The sequence below is a fragment of the Eretmochelys imbricata genome, chromosome 2, assembly GCF_965152235.1.
Source record: "Eretmochelys imbricata isolate rEreImb1 chromosome 2, rEreImb1.hap1, whole genome shotgun sequence".
Taxonomy (NCBI): domain Eukaryota; kingdom Metazoa; phylum Chordata; order Testudines; family Cheloniidae; genus Eretmochelys; species Eretmochelys imbricata.
The window spans coordinates 24,388,928-24,410,343 of record NC_135573.1 but is presented as its reverse complement, the minus strand read 5'-3'; the positions used below and the strand labels follow the sequence as shown (position 1 = coordinate 24,410,343).

General features: G+C 39.2%; 1 protein-coding gene across 6 annotated transcripts in view; it reads left to right on the top strand.

Moving 5' to 3' along the window:
• MTBP (MDM2 binding protein) overlaps positions 1 to 21,416 on the top strand; it is a 62,866-nt gene that overhangs the window by 28,172 nt on the left and 13,278 nt on the right. For 5 of the 6 annotated variants that reach the window (XM_077809847.1, XM_077809852.1, XM_077809853.1 and 2 more), the window contains 5 exons: positions 1,882 to 2,055; positions 3,153 to 3,266; positions 4,174 to 4,338; positions 5,889 to 5,982; positions 7,421 to 7,576. In XM_077809847.1, coding sequence (XP_077665973.1) covers positions 1,882 to 2,055; positions 3,153 to 3,266; positions 4,174 to 4,338; positions 5,889 to 5,982; positions 7,421 to 7,576 — 703 coding nt within the window. The remainder of the gene's footprint in view (positions 1 to 1,881; positions 2,056 to 3,152; positions 3,267 to 4,173; positions 4,339 to 5,888; positions 5,983 to 7,420; positions 7,577 to 21,416) is intronic. The other variant, XM_077809851.1, reaches the window with a different exon arrangement.

Here is a 21,416-nt window from a genome sequence, read left to right as displayed (position 1 = left end):
TTAATGCTGTGAAACGTGGGCTGGGCTGGGTGGGGAGGGGAGGAAGGGCAGATGTGATGTGATTATAGAGAAGATTAGCCATTGGATTTTCATTGATTGAAGTGACAGCACAGGTGAAACCACATGAGCACAGAAGAACATTCTCATATTGAAGGCTGGTATTCCTAATCTCCCAGCTCAAGTAGAAGTACATTGTATACCACTTTCTCCAAAGCCTGTGGCTAGCCTGTTTTGAGTAAATTGAATAGGTGCTGGTCCACAATCTCTTAATTATGTGAGAGAGGTACAATGCTTCATCAAGATTAGAATATAAAAGAAGACGTGAAAACACCTTTTCTTGACATCTCAAAATGAGAATAAGTGTCTGAGATGAAGAGAATACTGCGGGGTGGACATAAAGAGAATACATGGATGAATGGATGTCTTGAATTTAATCCTTCTGCAGCTATAGATACCAATTTGATTTTTCTCCCTAATTTAAATTAAAACTGTTCTAGAAAACATTAGAATATTTTATATAATATTAATACAGATTTGTTGAACTTTCACTGCTTAAATCTGTCTAAAATATTATTTTTTGAGACAGTGTTATAAATGCCTCAATACAAGAGGGATAACAAAGCTTGAAGGTGGTATTAGGTGATTTGATCTTTGAAGCTTAATACAGTATTCTGAAGTGCTCAATCTCTGAGCTTCTTGTGTTAGCAGACATCTGTCAATTTAATAGTTTGTATAAAACCTGAAAAAATAGTTTCTTCAAAGTTATTACTGTCAAGTTCACAGTGATAGATTTTATTCTAGTACAATCCATATGATCCATGCTTTTGTTAAGAAATAGAATGGAGTATTTTTCATATGCTTCACAGCAGACGTTTCTTGCTATCCTTATATGTTTAATAAAGAGTTTAAATTTTTTAATTTATTAGGATAAATACCCGCTTTGTGAGTAGTATCTGCCTCATAATAAAAAGCATTTACAGAAATGTACATAGTTAATGAATAATCCTATTTTCTCACTTTTTGGGGGGGTGAGGGAGGAGGAGTAGTGAGGTGCCTAACACTTCACAACACATTTCTAAAAAATTAGGATTGTTTCAATCCAAATGTTCAAAGAAGGGTTTCCCACTAGCAAAGATTCCATCCACCACCACCATCTTTACAAATGTAGCAGACTAAGCATACAGTTTTGCTCCTGTTTTAGGATAGAACTGTAACTTTTCTGACTCATAACAAGGTAAGATTTAAGGTATTTATCTTCTCATTTAATAATAACTGAAATTTTATGGAGCACCTCTCATCCAAAGATCTCAAATGTACTTTACAAAGTTAATTATCAACTACATGCAGACATTGCCTCGTACATGGCGGCAGCAGCATTTAAATAACACACAACTATGTTATCCAGTAGTTCAAGACAGAAAGTAAAAAAACCAAACCCACCCTTATCCTGTTGAAATTAAAGTGATGTGTCAGGCACAATATGATAACCCAATTAGATGTTGTCAAGGATACCAGAATTAACCTTGCTAATATTGTAAAAAGTGCCTAGGATTTTTAATGACCACAAGTGGTCAATACCTCATATTTATCTCTTGTCCATAGGCATCATACTAGGATACAGGTTGAAAATTAATGTGAAAGAATCAGTGGCACATCTGGATTTGGTATTTGCACCTGATGCATTTAGAATATTTTAGAAGTCTCCCGTCAAAATACTGAGCACATTTGATTCTGCTGGCTAATGTGATCTGATTCAATCTCAGCTGACAAGGCTAGAGGCCATGCAAGTGACACCATGTTAGAGTCTAGAAAATATTATGCTTATTTTAAAGACTTTTTTTTCTCAGAATGGTTCATGATTATCTGTTGGTATTTGCTTAGTTCCAGAAATTGAGCTAAAAGGAGAGTCCTGCCAATATTATTTCTTGGTACAAAGCAATGGCTTTGGAGGGTGTAAAGCAACTTTGATTCATTCAGCCAATCAGATCAATGGCACAGCCACTCTTGCTTTAATAAATGGAAAGCTACAGACAAGCACAGAAGAAACACAGTCAAGTAAGACTTAAACTCTGTTTTTTAAGGGTTTCTGGGGGGTTGGTTGAGGTGACTGACAATATATGCAGTTTATTTACAGTAATAAGGTGGGGAAAACTAAGGGGAATAGTTACATTTGATAACATATTTTTGTTTCAGCAATATACTTGTAAAAATTATTTAACATGGATGGAAAAGGTCAGAAGAACTAATAACTTTAAACTAAATCTTTAAGTTCAAGTTAAAATGTATGTGATTTCAATATATTCTATGAGAGATGCATAGCCCATCATTTGTGATACCTTCATTGCCACATGGAGCAAAGAGAGTGCTTTATTGTACAACTCCAGTTAAAATGAATACTTAAATCAGACTTGCAAAATTGTCATGAAAATTGACCAGCCCAGCTGAAATTCTAGTTGCTTACCCTTGAGACGAAATTTTTTTATTTTCCCTAGGCAAATGGACAAGTCCAATTTTGCAAGACTGACTTAGATGACATTCAGATAGAGGAAGTCTGTTCCCTTGTAATTGGAGGAAATGGAAACGGAATAGAATTGACTGCCTGATCATAATAGTTTATCTTAGTCAGATGAAAAAGGTGGTGGGGGAAAACCCTAAAGTCCTTCCCAATATGTTATAGACATTGGAAACAATGGGTTATTTTCAAACATCAAATGCAGTAGTCTGTTTACCTCCTACGCATGTTAATTATATTAACTGCAATAACATATCAACATTCAAAGTCTGACTTTAATGCATAACAGCATGGAAATTCAAAGCTAAGGATTAGGCAGATATTTCATCCAAACCATGCTTATTTATTACAGCGTGTAATATGGAAAAAGATTGCCAAGCATGTGGAGACCTCCTTGGTAGTTGTGCACAATAAGGTGACTTCTGGGTGGATTTTCAGCCTTCGCTTTTAATTTCCTTGCTTTAAAGGATTCAGCCAAATACTAAATTCTAGCTATGGCTTTCTTAATATGAAATATATAGTAATGCGTGTATACTTGCGTCATACACAAGGATAGCTCCTTTAAGAAATAAACATGAGCTGGTGATTTCCTAAGTCATATGAGACATACCTAAGAATGGCTTTCTCATAATCCATACAGGCTTTTGTACTGCTGACTTCATCAGTTCTCTTCCACATTTCTATGGAGAGCAGATACTACAGAGAGAAAAGAAACTGGCTTATGTCCAAGCATTGGCCTTGAAGGAATGTCTCGGTAAGTAATGGAGAGAATATCGGATTAAATCACCACTGGATCTCAAATCGGTATTCAACAAATATATCTTCATTTTGAATTTTTAATGTGACTGTTTAATATATAAAGTCCCGGGAAGATAGTCTATGAAGAAGGAATAGAAACATTTAATATTGTTTGCAGTTAGGAAACAATTAGTAATACGTCTGTGATGACTTGTTGCTATGTTTTTTGTAAACCATAGAGATGAAAGAGCGCTGATTTTTATTTTGGTGTTTGAGTCTATGTTTCATAAATATGTTGTGGAGAGCAACCAGGTTTTATTGCTGAAAAGATGATTTCAGAAAGAGACTATTGTGGGGATTCAGTACTCCGCTACTTTGTGGTTCTTTCTGTTAATCTCCAGTAGTGTTTCTTTCTCTCTCCCTCTCTCTCTTTTATTTTTTAATGGTGGAGGTTGAACGTCTATTAGAGATTCATGTTTATTGTAAGTGGGTGAATCATTGTAAACCGGACTGAAAGGTTTTTCTCTTTAAGTGCCTCAACTTTGGGTGAGTAAGGAACATTTTGTTGTCCCTTGATATTTAATCTAGTTTCATTGATCGAGCAGATTTAATTAAATGAAAACGTACCTTGGAGAGATTGCAGTTTTAATAGCCCGATCATAATGTAAATGGTTTGCAGTTAACAGGATGTCAATAGACTGAAGGTAACTTTAGTCATAAAAAGCACTTGTGAAAATGATCTCTGAACTTCAGCCTTCCCAATGTTCCACATGTGCTAATGGAATAAACTAGTAACACGTCCCTAAAGTATACAGTATTGCATGTCTTGTCAACTAAATTCTCTCCCAACCAGGGTCCAATCTTTCCTAATTGCTTAGCAGCTTGAACAGTAATTTTTTCCCCTTTTTCTTATTGTTTTGCAGAGAGGCGGGAATCAGGCAAGCAACCTTCAACAGTTTCTGCTGATGAGCTCAAAACCCTGTTAACACTTATTAGGGAACGTTTTTTAGAGTTGTATGACACCAGCCTTCCAAAAACTATTCTGCACAAAGCAATCAACAAAACTAGCCCCTACACAATGACTAGTGGTAGGCATCTGTATTAGAAAATTCACCACTATTTTATTGCGTTTGTTTTGTTTTTTGGAAAAGTATCTGCAAACAAGACTTCTTATTCACATATTGCAGTTACATTAAAATGAATGTTAAAGGAATTAATCCAGAAAGAGAGGAAAGTGGGAAATCCATAATATTTATTGTACATTCATATAACAATTTGTACATTCATATAACAATTATTCTCACCACTGGACTATTTACATCTTTTTGGGTATTGCTGACAATGATACTATGATTTCTGTATGATATTGAAAGCTCTTTATTGAATGAATGTGCATCTTATCGTGTTCTTAAGATGTTTTTGTCCAACTTCACTACAAAACTGTTCATGTGTGAGAAGTAGTACAGTTTTTTTTTCTATCACCTTTGTTTTTGTTTTTTTTCACACTTTCATTGAAGAACTATGGTGGTATTCTATCCAAGTAGCCTTTTTTATATTTTTACCCCATTAATTCATCTGTTTAATTGACATGGAAGAATAAGTGCATACATCTGGGATTAGTGGGCATAGTACTAGAATAGCAAGATTATTCTACAGAAGACCCAGCACTTACCATATCGTATCACAACTTTAATAAAAATCCTTTCCAGGTTCACAGCTGCTATTTATCTGTGGCATACCAAACACATATCTCTTCAGTCAGAAAATTGTTTGCAAGCAGCAATGATTTAGGCCCACAGCAGTAATATGCTGAATACAGTACATCATCTTCTTGAGTGATGATTTTAACACATGCAGATAGGGACTGTGAAATTTTTTTGTATGTGTGGAGACTTCTCTAGAAGCAACCACTAAACACACCACACACAAATGTGCAGGATTTCCAGTCAGTATAAAACTGAACAAGATGTTCCCTTTTTGAATTATTTATCGAGTAGTGTTGCCAGCATCATATATTTAGGTAATATCTTCTTTGTAGACATTACAAAATTGTTCTGTCTTTGCTCCACATGAATTTTAATATGATATAATTCAGTGGAGTCACAGATAACTCCAGTGTGATTGTCATGTGCTATCCGAACACTGTATTACCATGTCTACACCATAACCTTTCCTCGTTAGAACTCAATGTGTATTGCTACAACATGATGATGAAAATATCAGTCTCAGGATTGAGTCCCCAGGATTATTTGGGGACTCAATTTATTACTGTGTGCTCTCTCTTTCTTCCTTTCTTGACCACTAGGAAGAATCTTCATGACCTGGTACATTTCCTCAGTACTCTTCATGCTGCCCTAGATGTGCCTGGCAATGTAGAGTGTGCTACTGTGAATGGCTCTGTATTTCCCTCCACAAAGCAGAGCATATGGATGTTCAGTTAGAGCCATGTATTCTATGACAGCCTCTCTTGGTGCCTTAAAGACTTGCCAAGAGGCTCTAGAGCCACAGTTTGAGTATCCTCCTGTTAGTACTAATAAACCCGGCTCTTTTGATTGAAGATAAATGGCATCCGATTTATTAAGTGTCAGCTGACAGTAATAGCTTTGGTATTAATCTAACTCTGTTTTTTTTCTCTCAGAATCTGAATTAATAGGGCCCAATCCTTTGGAGTGGCCAGAAAGAAATGTTCTTCAGAACTTGGAAAATTTTGAAAAAATTAAACAAAAAATGAGGTAATGGTAAATACTGTGTATTTTTTAAACAGATGACATTAAAGATCATTCTACAAGATCTGTGAATGCTGACAGAGGTTTTGTAAATCTCATAAAATATGTTTAAGGGTCCTGCAGAACTGAGGAGAGAAGGGAAATTTATGTAAGGTTGAAACTGGGTCCCTGATCCACTGCCATTTTGAAAAGGTATTGCAGAGGTGTTTCAGTATTTATGAGTGGGTGTTGTTATGTAGCCTTTTGATAGAGCACAGTTCTAAGTTTGTGAAGTTCCACTAGGCTCCTTGGGTGGGTAAAAGATAAAGGTCATATCCACACTAGGAACTGATGCATAATGGCGTCAAATTTGCGCATCCAGTGGCACAAGTTGTAATGTAAACACAGTGGAGCAGTTTTTGCTGCTATGTCCCAATATAGACGCACCATTAATCTTTTTGTGTTGCTTCATTTAGAGCCAGGGTCATAACATTTTAAAAGCATAAGAGAATTAACGGAGGTTTAAAAAATGTTCATTATTTAGACTTGGGTTCAAATGCTGCTCCTTTGGGTCTTTTACGGCCTCATGTAATTAGGTATTTAACTCATTCTTATAATTTGTTTCATTTCACCCTAACTCCCAATTGCTTTTTCTAGGTCTTTGTTCTATTGTGGATCTTTAACATTTTACTGGATAAGCGTACAATCAATTTGAATTATAATGGGTTGCTTTTTTCTTTCAATTTACAAAGTCCCAGGGTGGCCTGGCCTACATCAGGGTGTTGGGAGGAATGTCTCACTTGCATCCTCGGCTTAGATCTATGCTTTCTTGTGCCTTTTTCAAAACGCTGTCCTTGCCTCTCAAAACAGATAAGATTATCTTTCTGCTAATCATAGCTTTTGACAGGTATCTCAAGGACCTTTCCATCTCTTAGATTCAGTGAATGTCGCTCAAGTCCTAGATGAAATACATTTATTTTATCCTATTTCCCATTGGTGAATTTTACTCTTCCTAAAGTAGTATGGCAAAGGTTCTCAGTATTAGAAGAGGAGACAGTTTACTGTCCTTGAATTAGGTGCATTGAAAGAATTATGAGGGGCAGGTTGTACAATACTTTCCTTTTAGTTCTTACCTTTAACTATGCTATAAATCTCTCTTTCATGAGAATTAAATTAATCTTCAAATATATAAAATTTGCTCACAGGCTGGAGAATCTGAATGTCTGCTTTCCATCCCAGTGTTAAATTTCTCAACTAAACTGTAAAATCTTGATGATGATTTATATTGGGAAGACTGGTAGAGCCTTGGCATTGAAACCATTTTATTATGAGGTTTTCAATAAATATTTTGAAATGCTAATTCCAGTAGTGTTACACTGGAGATAAACCATTTTTAATTGCTCCAAACTAACAGTGCCTCTTGGCAGGACAGATTTACTTTATTGTTTGGTTTTTTTTTCTCCAGAGTTTCTATGTTGGCGCATTCCTCTGAGCAATTACTGGGCCATAAAGATGGTCAGAGGGAATCTCTGACATTGCTGGATGCTAAAGAGCTACTGAAATATTTCACTCCAGAGGGGTTACCTATTGGGGATCTTCAGCCATTACAAATTCAAAAGAGGTAAGCTCTCAGAATGCACAAAACCTCAGGGCCAAATTCAGAACTGATGTAAGCAGGCACTACTGATGATTCCATTGCTGGGAATGAATTTGGCCCTCAGAATCTCCTGCTCACAGTTGTGTAAATGATCATTTATATTGTGCGTGATGATGGAGAGTAGGCTTTGACTATGTCAGAGCTGTCCCAAATAAACACCAATGATTAACCTAAGTAGCTTTTCCATTGCAGTTGAAAATATGAGGGGTTTTAAATCTTATCCCTTGCAGATGGGTCAGAGCCACACGTTTCCTAGCATCTGACAGAGAGCACTTGGTGGATAGGAACAGGGAGACTGTAGCATTTGTAGGGGACAGCATCATAGTGTCGGTGGAGGCGAGAAAGGGGGAAGCAAGGTGAAAAACTTGTGAGGACTATAATGATGGGAGCCATACAAGATAATACTTAGCTCATATATAGCACTCTTCTTGCATAGACTCCAAAGCACTTTACAAAGGAAAAGGGAAAAATCCTGCCCAGTTTACAGATGGGGAAGCAAAGGCACAGAGAGGTGAAGTGACCTGCCTACGGTCACACAGCAGGCCAGTGGCAGAGTTGGGATTAGAAACCAAATCTCCTGAGTCCTGGGCAGCCTCTGATCACTGGAGCCAGCTGCCTCATGGACAGTGATGGGGCAGAAGGCACATGAAGGGGGCACATGAGAGCAAAGATATCAGTGGGGGCAATATTATAAAGGGTCTTGTATGGGAGGATCATCAAATCTAATGCAGAACAAATGACAAGACAAGGGTGGGAGGCAACTGGGTATTGGTGAAGAAGAGCCAAAGTGGTGACTGGAAACCACAGTGTTTGGTAAAAATCAAGTCAAGAGTGACTGAGACAATGAGTGGAGAGGTCAGATCAATATTGGAGCTTGATAATTAAACCTGTTTTCTCCATGGAACGTGGTGTTGTACATTCAATTGAGTTACTCTGTGTTCCCGCCCCTCACTCCCTTTTAAACGCAGTTCAGTTCACAAAAGGATACTGATACTCGGCGCTTGCATCATTATCACTGCAGAATTGTTGTAAGAATATACCAGCTCAAGTACAAAAATCTACGTGTCCGCTCTGTACCATAATGATTAGTAAAGAAAAAAATATTTACTCCAAACAAATTACTTTCCCCAAAAGAATGGGCAAGTAGAATTTTGCAAGACTGATTTAAATGGCACTTCACTTATTTCAAGTGCATTGCAAATATTAATTCTCTCTGAGGTAGTTCCACAGATCCTCAGTGTGAGTTGTCATCTGCCTGTATATAGGGGGCAGAATCAGATCTGACTGGAGGGCTGATGAGGGAGTAGCCACCACCTTCGGAAGATCCCATCAGTTTTATTCTGCCTCCTGTAGCTACTGGCAGAGCGGTAAAATCCAGCATCTAATGTGTGAGAGAGAACTTTTGTTAATAAGTCATTTGGATAGCATTTGGTCTAATTTGGACATATTGGATTCCCTAAAAAAAGGGTGGGGGGGCTTGAAGAGGCACTTTGTCTCCTCTTTGGAGTTATGACAGCAACCTCCCCCTTCCTGCCCCCAGTGCTCAGGTAATAGGCTAGGAGGATGGCGGAGAAGGGCCCAAAGAAGAGTGGATTAAGGCAGTGTTCCTCCTGCTCCATACCCCTTCCAGAGCATGTAAAAGTAGAGGTTTGTGCTTTGTGCACTCCATCCTTCTCATCGGCTGGGACCAGGAGGGGTTCGCTTTGACTCCCTTCTCTGACCTAAGAGCCTGTTCTGTAGGAGTTCTCCACCAGCAGCCTGGCCACAGCTGCATTGAAGGATAGAGGAAAATGAAAAGAGCCATAGGACCACCGGCGGTGGTTGCATCAAAGGACAGCAGCCCGGCTTGGGGAAACCATAATCAGAGCAGCCAGGTCTCGATCTCTTAGCGCAAAGGGAGAAAAAGTGAATCTGCCCCTAAGGAAGACATCCCCTCTTGGGCTAAGGAGCTCCTTAATTTGTTGCATCTTCCCATCAGAGGCCACCATCTTGTGAGCCTCAGGCAGCAGCTACCATGTTCCCTGACAGATATTCTGTCTGCTCTCAAAAGGGCAGGATTAAAAAGATGCCTGTTAGTAGAGAAGTTTGCAAGACCCCTTATCTGCCAATCCCCACATCCCCTCTGTTGGCTGCAGGATGACTTTCCCAGACGACCTGCTCAGAGCAAGAAGAAAATAAAACAGAATAACCAAAAAGGATTCTATGCACTACTGTACTGTTATTTAGTCTTGGGGAAGCTCTATAGCAGAAAATCCCTTCTGATCCAAGGTTGCCAGCTACAGCAGCTTCCAGTGTAACATATTTGGGGAGGCCTCTGTGATGGAACACTTCTCTATTCCTCTGATTGCCTATGAAGTTGGAAAGGGCGCAAAAATGTCTGGGCTAACCAGACCCTTCTTATGCTGCAGTTGGCCATGACACGCCTGCCAGGCAAAATGGAACCCAGATCAGTGCGGTTGATCATGCCTCATACAACTTGTTGAGAAGGAGGGCAGCCAAGACATGCAGAAATAAATAGGTGTGAAGGGGCCACTTGGCCAACCACTTATTTCTGACTAATTTATTCTGCCTGCTTTAACAGGTGAGAGTCAGCCCTTAAGGAAATCTGCTTGCTCACCTTCGGATTCAGTGAGACAACATGTCTATGTCATGTGGCTTTTCTGTAGCACTGCTTGCCTCATTAAGGAATCCCTTTGAGGAAAAAGGGCTGTGCCATCTGGCAATTATTTTAGCACTGCTTGGCTGACTAAGGGATCCAATGACAGGCCTAATCATGTTAGTGGCTTCTAAATATTTCAGGTCAATTATTTGGGCAGCCATTTGATCAAGTGGTGGTGAAGTCCTCAGATAAAGCAAATCAGTCCTTACAGAACATTTCTAATTCCAAATCTGGGAAAAGGAATAGCTGGCTGCCTTACAGGCCTAAGTATCCTTTTCTGGCTACAGCAAAAGCAGATGGAACAAGTCTAAATCCAGAAAGTGAAGAGACCAGTCTTCCCACAATGCAAATTTCAACACTAGAAACAATGCCTGACTGCAATGAGGAGAGGTCTGATGATCAGATCAGTGACTGCTCTTGAGGATATCCGTAAGCACTTTGAGTGTTCTAGGGATGATTGTGTCCTGCATAGGAATAATGCCTTGGGCAAATATGCACATGAGGATTTTCCAGGGCTTCCTGCTGCCCCTTCCCTGCCATTTTCTGATTTCTTCTCCCCCCCCCCCCCCCGCCCCCAATCCTGGAAAGTGAACATTCCATCACTTGAAATCCATGAATTGGTGGATGAGTGTGGAGAGGCTGCAGGTAGGGATTGACATGGCAGAGAGAGATATGTCGTAACAACAGACATGAATCTGGAAGGATTTGGGAGCATTCTTCAAGAAGTCAGTGACTCAACGGACATGATGTTTCTTGCAGCAAAAGAAAAAGCATTAACATTTTGAGTATTGAGGGCAATAAAGCATACTCTTCAACAGCTGGGCCCCGCATTGCTGAAAGATCATAACCTTATAGTGAGGGACAGTAAATCAGTGGTGGCATACGTAAACCATCAGGGGGTTTGAGATGAAGGGATCTACAGAAGGAAGCAGCATTATTGATACAGTGAGCGGACTCTCCGCTATTATCAGGGTCCGCTATTATCAGGGCATTAGCAATACAAAGACGATTGGCTGAATGGAAGGACTATCAGGCAGGAAGAATGGAGTCTTCACAGTGAAGTCTTCTGATTGATTACTGACATTTTCCAAATTCTGATTCTGGATCTTTTTGTATCCAAGGCAAACTAAAAAGCTCTCCAGTACTTTTCAAGGAGGAGAAACCCAGCTGCTCAAATGCTAAAAGGGATTACTTTATGCTTTTCCCCCAGTGCCCATCATCACCACAACAATACAGAAAATCAGGAAGGAGGAAGCAGAAGTGATCTTAGTGGCTCCCTATTGGCCCAGGCGGCCTTCGTTTCCCAACCTGATGAACATGTCAGTGTAGCCACCATTTTTCCTGAATCTGGGGCCAGGTGTGTTATCCCAGGGACCAGTTCTTCATCAAGATCCAAGCAAATTACATCTAGCGGTCTGGCATTTGAAAATAAATTTTTGAAACAAAGGGGTTACTTTTCTGTCTTGTCTGAATTGTGTTGGCAAAGGATTTGGTCTAAGTTCAAAGCTTGGTGCAGAGTGAGACATATTCAGCATCATGTAGCCAAAGTGTCTTATGTTGTGGAATTTTTACAAGATGGTTCTGATCTCAGGTTGTGGGCTAATATCTTGAAAGTGCACGTTTCTGCACTGTCAGCAATTTTGAGTGTATCGAGAGAGTCTTCCTGTTCCTATCATACAGACATTTTGTCACTTAATTGGAGCAGTTCAGCTATTGCATCCTCTAAGGTGCATACAGCTCTGAGTTGGGATTTGAAAATTGTGCTCAATGCCTTACCATAGGTGTTTTTTGAACCTATGAAATTGGTTTCACTGTATCTATCAAAACAACCGTTTGGGTCACTATCACTTCAGCAACAAGGGTGTCCGAGTTGGGAGCTTTTTCAAGTGATCCATTCTGTTGCATCTTCCACAGTGATAAAGTAGTTTTGGAAAACTTTACTCCACAAGTGAATGTGATTGTTCGTTGAGCACAAGAGATTATCTTCCTTTTTGTCCACCTCCTCCTTGCCCAAAGGAGAAAGTATTGCATTTGTTGGATGTAAGGTGAGCTTTAAAGATTTATCTGAAGAGAGTTGAGAGCTTAAGAAAAACAGGTTTGCTGATCTTGTTTCATCTAAGGAAAAGAGCTGCTAAGACCTACACATCATCAGTCTCATGGTGGATATAGTGGTGCATTGCTGAGGAATATAGAGCAAAAAGACTCAATCCTCCAGTGAGTACAAGAACTCTCACAGTACAAACAGTGTGGCATCACAATGTGAGAAGGGACAGGCCATTTATGTGGAAATCTGTTGGCTATTCCTGCGTACATTTACGAAGTTTTACAAGATAAATACTTGGTCTTCAGCCAATTTAGCCTTTGGCAATTGGGTACTGCATGCTGTGGTGATTCCTTAGAGTATGGGAATCCTTTTTCTCAGTGATGGTATTTTGTTGCCTCCTTATGAATTTTGTCACTGCTGAGAAAATCCTGCCCTGAGGATCTGTGGACCTCGCCTTGAGAGAGACAGGGAGACCTGTGGCTGCTTATCTGAAAATTTTCCTTTTTTTGGATGGATAGTCCACAGATCCAGCCCTCTCTGAAAATTCATTAAGCAAGATCTGCTATCTTTATGGTTAATTTTAACTACTGCAGAGAACTTTTTCTTGTTTTGTGTCTTGTTGTGTGTGTGTGTGTGTGTATACACATTTAAAAAGTATATATTTTTTATATATAAAATATACACTTTTTTTTTAGGCAAGGTGGTGATATAAGATGAGGAATTTGTTCTTTGTTTGATAGCCCCTTTTGACTCTGGACTAACTTTGAAAGCATCTAGAAACTGAGTGGGTCTTCAGAAGCTGTCCAGTGAGCTTTAATTCTTTCCCTTACAGCTACAGACAAGTGATGACCCACACTGAGGGTTATCAGATACATAGAAGAACTCAATATGAGGGGGAAGAGTCACCACAGCTTTTGTGAAGGGCAGTCATGCTTCACCGATCTATTAGAACTCTGACAGTGTGGTCAAGTATGGAAAAGGGTGATTCACTTTATACAGTGTACTGGGACTTTCAGAAAACTTTTCACAAGATCCCTTACCAAAGGCTCTTAAGTAAAGTAAGCAATCATGGGATAAGAGGGAAGGTTCTCTCATAGATCAGTAACTGGTTAAAAGACAGGAAACAAAGAGTAGGGATAAATTGTCAATTTTCACAATGGATGGGTCCCCCAAGGATCTGTACTGGGACCTGTGTTATTCAATATATTCATAAATGAACTAGAAAAAGTGATGAACAGTAGGGTAGCAAAATTTACAGATGATACAAAATTACTCAAGATAGTTAAGTCCACTGCTGACTGTGAAGAGCTACAAAGGGTTCTCACTAAACTGGGCGACTGGATGACAAGATTGCAGATGAAATTCGATGCTGACAAGTGCAAAGTAATGCACATTGGAAAAAAGAATCCCAACTATACATACAGAATGGTGGGGTTTAAATTAGCTGTTACCATTCAGGAAAGATCTTGGAGTCATCATGGATTGTTCTCTGAAAACTTCTGCTCAATGTGCAGCAATAGTCAAGAAAGCTAACAGTATGTTAGGAATCATTAGGAAAGCGATAGATAATGAGACAGAAAATATCATAATGCCACTATATAAATGCATGATATGCTCACACCTTGAATACTGCGTGCAGTTCTGCTCTCCCGATCACAAAAAAGATATATTAGAATTGGAAAAGGTGCAAAGATGGCAACGAAAATGATTAGGGGTATGGAACAGCTTCCATGTGAGAAGATATTAAAAAGACTGGGACTGTTCAGTTTAGAAAAGGGATGACGAAGGGATGGGGGGATATGATGGAGGTCTATAAAATCATGAATGGTGTGGAGAAAGTGAATGTGGAAGTGTTATTTAGCCCTTCATGTAACACAAGAACTAGGGGTCACTCAATGAAATTAATAGTCTTTTCCTTTATATAGCTTGGGCCTTTGATCTTGTCCTCATGTAACAGGTGACCAGCAGACAATGGCTCACTCCTCATGGCATAGCTTCCAAAGGCTGGGTTTTTGCATAATCGGAGGTAGGGAATTTGCGTTCACTTCCCACTAGATATTTCTCAGGAAGACCACTTAACACATTTTTGTTCCAGTAGTCCATTCTTGTCTTGCACATTGTTCAATATAGTCTTTTGAATCCCCATCTGTCACATTTTCTCCCCCCCTCCCCCACCCCTCCCGGCCCCTATTCCTTGAGAGGTTACATACAATCCTGGCCCATAATAATACATACACCATTTATTTAACAAATGGGAGGGGGGGGTCAGTAAGGTCTCCCAAGGATATGGCAGGAAATTGTCATAGCTGTCGCCATGTATAACATTATAAAATTGTTTATGAAAGCAGAGTGTTCTGTGGCATTGGGGTAAACTGCTGGAAAAGCAGTTTTAGAACTGCTGTATTCAGGAAACTAATTTAAAGATGTGCTGATTGCACACAAGTGGTAGACAATTTAAAACAAAGACTAGCCATAACAATGAGAGACTTTTACAAAATTTTTAGTTAATCAATGCAGATGTCTCCAGGATCTTGGCTAAATTACAAATAAAACTGCGTCATTCCAATTAAGTGTGTGTGAGAGAGAAGTGAAGAATTTGTTCATTACAAGAGTTCTTTTAATCACCAATTTTGAGAAACCTCCAGAGTTGCTTTATAGCCGTGGAGTATTTTGATTCGCTTGAATGGCTTGCTTTGAATCACACTTCAATAAACCCTGAATTTGAAGGGATTTTTCTCCAGCTCACTCGTAGTAATAAGTTGTAGAATCCAAAGGGTTGTGATCAAACTTTGTCTTGAAGTGCTTTTACCGTAACTAGAAAATCTTAGAGCATTACAAGAGAATTTGGGTAACTGTGGGAAGTGCAAAACAAATGCAAGAGGTCTAAGATACTAGAGCAGGACTGGGTAAGCTTCTTGGCCAGAGGGATGAAAGATCTGATAATGGCATATACTGAATATCCCCATCCCATTCAGTCCCAAAGAGAGAGAGAGAGTGGAGGCACAGCAGTGGAGATTTTCCAAAACACCCTCTCCCGCCACCCTCAATTTGGTTAAAATGTGAAACATGCAAGGTTGACTGAGAACCTCTGTCTACACCAAGCTTTCCTGTATCACCATGCCAGTGTGCTTGAGTCTTGATCTGGTGAGCAGTGACACGGGCTTTTCTGCTGAGATGGTCAACAAAGGTGGCATTTGTAAATGTTGTTTGAAGTTTTGGACACTGGGGGCTGACCTGATCCACTGAAGTGAATAGAAGTCTGGTGACTCTGAGGAGTTGGATCAGGCTATTGCCTGCTAAGAGCTGCACTGAATGGCTTTGTTTCACATTCACTGATGACCAGCCATCCGATCGTAATGAGCTTTTGCCACCACCAATAAGGATTGAATTTGACTAGCTGACCAGGCAGTTCTGTGCTCTTGCTTAACCAAGACTATAAAGTCTCCACCATGCAGCACATTCTAGCTTTAAAAAAACAGAAACAAAACTAATAGGCTAATAAGTACATATTTAACATTTTAGCTTAGATTTTTCTTGCTCTTTAGTTTTCTCGTGTCGTCTTTTTCTCTTGTTTCCCCCTTCCCCCCTCCTTTTCTTTCTCCTCTATTGTGTCATCAATTCCTCATCTGTAAAATGGAGATAATGGAACAACAAACAAAACTTTTCATTTTGAAAATGGCAAAACTTTTTGAGTCGTGACAACCATCACAACTGACCCTTTCTGTAAACTCTTTTGGTTTTGACAAATTGGTATTTTTCCAACAAAAGAACAGTTAATTGGAAAATTACTGACCAGTTCTAGCTCTAGTCACTAAACTTTTCTCTCTCTTGGAGCACAGTGCAGCAAAACCTTATGCAGGAAATCATAGAATCATAGAATATCAGGGTTGGAAGGGACCTCAGGAGGTCATCTAGTCCAACCCCCTGCTCAAAAGCAGGACCAATCCCCAATTAAATCATCCTAGCCAGGACTTTGTCAAGCCTGACCTTAAAAACTTCTAAGGAAGGAGATTCCACCACCTCCCTAGGCAATGCATTCCAGTGTTTCACCACCCTCCTAGTGAAAAAGTTTTTCCTAATATCCAACCTAAACCTCCCCCACTGCAACTTGAAATGCAAGTGGCAGGAATGGTTTGAAGTTTACCCAGTCCTCCTGTGATAGCTAGTACTTACAAAATGCTGCTCATCCATAGGTCTGAGTGCATGCAAAGTAGGTAAGTGTCATCTCAGATGATGAACTGATTTAGGGAGAGGTTGTGAGTTGCTCACGGTCACAGAGAGCAAAGTTAGTGGATGAGCCAAGAATAGAACCCATATTTCCTGTCTTCCTGTCCTGTGCCCTGTCCACAGGGCCCCACTGCCTCCATGAACTTCTCCAATATTTACATTCTTTCCTTTATTAGAAGAAAATGAGACAGATGGGAGGTATGGAGTGGATCGGTGTGGGCAACCATGGGTGTGCAAATAATAGACCTCAAAAAAACGAATGTAACTGGAATTTACTTATTAATCCTTTTATTTATTTATTTATTTATATAGGTATAAACAAAATCTTCTCCCATCTAGATTTAAATTAAAAAATTTTGTGTGTTTCTTATTGAATTGCATTGCAGTATACACAGCATCAATCATGAAAGGCTTTTTTTCCCACCTATATGTATTTTGTGTGTGTATAGGGCTTGCTGACTTTCTAACTGAGGAAACCTTTTCCTCCTGGCTTTGGGACTCTGTGCCACGCAGATGAACTGGCTTGAAGGTGGATTTATAGTTGTGTATGGCTCAGAAAATTGCAAAGTAGTTCCCATCTTTTAAGCTTTGCTTCATCTCAAGATGCCTGCTTGATTATTGCACTGGGATGTCCTTCAGGATATGAATATAGAATTCTGATGCCAGTTTGCAGTGAAAACTTAATGTGTATATACAGGTTGTGTCCTTGTTGGATATTTTATTCCTGCTATGTGGCTAGATGATGAAGTTCAGGGCATAATTTAATACTGAAAGAATTTCTATTTACAAGCTTAAAAAAACCCCCAAACCTTGAAAGTTTAATACGAAGGAAAGTAATGATAAACAACATATGCTTCTGTACAAACATGCTGGAAAGACTGTAGGGGCTACTGAGAGACAAGACAATGAAACTCAATGAGAGATGAAGTTGGTATTACTAAGTACTTAATAGGATCTTCAGTAAAATGTCACAGATTGGGGAGGAAGCAACTTCTTGCCTCTGGGATAAGTAACTTATGTAGTTCAGTGGAAGGCCATCTATAAACTAAATAGAACTCTCAAGTTGAGAACATAAAAACTTAAAGCTCAGGAAAATACTTGGGTGATACTGAATACAATCCGTGGAGATAACCCAACTGCTATGAAGTGTATATGTTGAGATGAGAGGTAAAAATCGTCAGACATTTGGACATAAGTTAAAAATTTAAGACCCCATTTGAAATATTTTATTCAACGCTAATCACCTAATTACTGGAAGATCTTTGCTCAGATTGAAAGTAACCTTGAAGAAGTGATAGCGAGTTCATAGAGGCATGGGAGATACTGAAAAGAAGAGAAACTTATAGGAGCGTTTACACTGACAAAGGAGAATATCAGGAAAAAATTATTTATGTATAATGGCTAATTACCTTTCCCGTTTTAAAAAAGTGTAGGTTCCCCATATATGAAAGTAGGTGAGAGAACTACAGTATGGCCAGGGCAGCCTTTTCTTTCCAGTGCATAACTTTCTTTTCTTTTAAGATACTGCGGGGATGAATCTTTGTCATAGCTGTCTGTTTCTTATTACAGACAAACTATGATCATTCTGAAACATTACTGATTTCTATAGTGCGTTTGCAGTAGAGGTGATAAATTAACATATAAACGCAGCTTTCAAAAAAATCACTAGCCCAGTGGCCCCCAACCTATCTGTGGGAATAGCATATTCCTATTCCCAGAAGAGTGTGGCGGGCGCCAGACACCCCACCGTTGAGACGTGGCAGCGGCAAGAAGCGTCGCTGCCGAACTGCCGCCAAGAAAGAAGCTCAGCTCTCATTTAGGTACCTGGCTGAAGTTGCCAAATTTTCAAAATTGGCCCAAAGACTTCCCATATTTGCTTTTAAATGTAAACAATTGCTCTATTCTTTTCCAGTTTAAATTTGGGTTAATCTTGCTGTATGTATTGAAGAAGAATAAGAATGCAAGAACAGGAATGATGCGCATATTTTACATTTTCGTTAGGCAGCATATAACTCTTTGCCTTTTTTATATGAATCATAATTGTCCTGAACAAGAGCACTCTCAACCTCCATTGAATTCAATGGGAGTCATGCCCCCATAAGGACAGCAAGAGCATACTTTTTATTTATGTTTGGCACTCTTCAGCCTGCACATTTCCCCCACTGCTATTAAAATACAATTTAATTGGTTTGCTTTTGTTAATTAAAAAAAGGGGGGAGGAGGGAGTAGCAGCCTTAACTGTGTTGGTGCATCACTAGTCCTCACTAAACATTATCATGGCACAGGAGCTCCAGCAGTCCATGCTACTAGTACATAGAGACAGTGCCCCATGGAGCTGTTGCTGATTAAACTCTCATGAAACACAAACACAAAGAAGCAGCAGAGGTCCTCTGTGGTAAACAGAGTATTTATTTTAACTACGTTAGCATAAAAGAGCACTTTGAAACTCCCTTTAAAAATAAATAGGATTCCTGTTCTTTTAGGTTTTGCTTGCTCTTTTAAAAACTGATAGGTTTCCAATAACCAGTAAAAACCACAAGCTACTTCATTAAAATTTAACAGAGATGTTTTCCTATAAACTTGAATCATTCTATCATACTTTTTATTTTAAACTCCCTACTTTTGAATGTAAAGTGTAGCACTGTTCCCCTCTAGAAGATATGGAACAGCATAGAGATGAAGGGTACATGCACAGAACAGCACCGTAATAGCAGCATACAAAAGTAATGTCATACAGAAATGTTGCCTCTACATCTGGTCTTCTACTGGTCCATGGCTGCATCCTACTCTCTTCCTGTTCACCAGCCTGCTTTGTTTCTCCCAGTCACCTCTCCGGTATACCTCTTCCCCTTGTTCCCTGATGGTCTTCCCCTCCTAATTATCTTTGCTATCTTAGCATATTACAGGAGAGTACTCTTAATGCATAGAGTTGGCTCTGTGATACCGGGGGCATTGTGATTCTAGTCACTTGCTGTTAGAATATACAAATAGTTTAGATCTAAACATCTACTGAAACTCTCATATTAATGTACATTTATGTACCTCTCTTAAGAGGAATAAACATTTGTTCAGTCCATTGAATTTTATAACTACATCCCTCTATATTGTGTGAATAAAACTATAAATAGTTATAGAAAATTGTGTTGCCCATAAAGCAGCTCTTAAGATTAAAAGTAATGAATCTCACAAGGCGCGTGGAGGTTTCATGTCGTCTAGAAAGCTCTCTTCACTGTGATGACTTGGTGATCTGTATCCTGATTATATATACAGAATCAGGTGTAGGCTTACCAATATTTCTACAATGTTTAAACCCCTCACTGTTGTTTTAATATTTATTTTACCATAGCACTCAGAGGATCCAATTAGGAATGGGATCATTGTGCTGAACAGTGTACAGATACATAGGAACAAGTGGGTTGTGCCTTAAAGATCTTACAATCTAAAATTTCCATGCAGTGTTGTTATATTAAGTTGTCAAACAGTTTATGTAGAGGTTAGCTATTGGCTAAAATATTCTCTGAACTATTTTTCTTCTAAAAAAATTAATTACTAAGCTGTCTTGGATATAAACTTGGAATCTTAGCATTAATCTACATTCCTGTTTATTTGATAATGACCTCTGTTATTATAGTAGCATGCTCTACTTGGAATACTAATTTACTGAAACATATTACAAATGTTTGTCATATAGCATTATAACTGACTGCATAGAAAACGATTGTACTATAGTAAACATACACGAATTGGGTATCTAATTATGTTCTCATGTACACAAGTATCAGATACTAGAATGTTCATAGGTTTGATAGTTTGATGTACCATGAACTAAATATGTGTTCTGCTGTGCAAAACAGATACATAAAAAGCTAGACAGTGCTTCTTGGAAAGTGATTTAAAATTTCACATTGATTAATGTTATCAGACTTTCTTCCCGTCTGCCTCAGCTTGCAATGATTTAATTTTAATGTTTTGAGAGATGGGCTATCCCACTAAAAGAAAAAGAGTACTTGTGGCACCTTAGAGACTAGCCAATTTATTTGAGCATAAGCTTTCGTGAGCTACAGCTCACTTCATCGGATGCATACTGTGGAAACTGCAGAAGACATTATATACACAGAGACCATGAAACAATACCTCCTCCCACCCCACTCTCCTCCTGGTAATAGCTTATCTAAAGTGATCACTCTCCTTACAACGTGTATGATAATCAAGTTGGGCCATTTCCAGCACAAATCCAGGTTTTCTCACCCCCCCCCCCTTTTTTTTTTTTCCAAAAACCACACACACAAACTCACTCTCCTGCTGGTAATAGCAGGGCTATCCCACTGTAGTCTTGCATACTAGAGGAGAGGGGTTTAAACACACCAGAGTAGAGTGGAGTAAATATTAGAGGGACCCATATTTTAAGTATCACATCTATTCCCTCCAGTATAAGCTCCCTTTCCCCTATCCATTATCCTGCCCACCCCAAGTTTATGCTCTTTTACTGTCCTCACAACCCCATTTCTTCTCTGGTTTGGGGGAAATCCTTGGGGGTATATGGGGAGTAAATGCCAAGTCTCACAGACAGAAGACTATCTCCTAAATGGGAGCCACAGGGCAAAGAACTCACTGTAACACGGTCACTTCTCTCAATGCTAACCATATTCAGCTGTGCTAGGGAGAAAGAGAGGGAACCATGTCTCTGGTTTGCATTCCACCTCATTCTTACCTTCTGCCTTCGCCCACCAGGTGTCTGACCTCTTGATAAGGACTTCTAGCAGCTGTCTTTTCAGCTGCTCACATAACCTAAAAGGTTTTGTATCTGGTCTCCAGAACAATCAATAACTTTTTGTGCTGCCTTCGGAAATGTTCCAGGTATGTCAGTCGTGGCA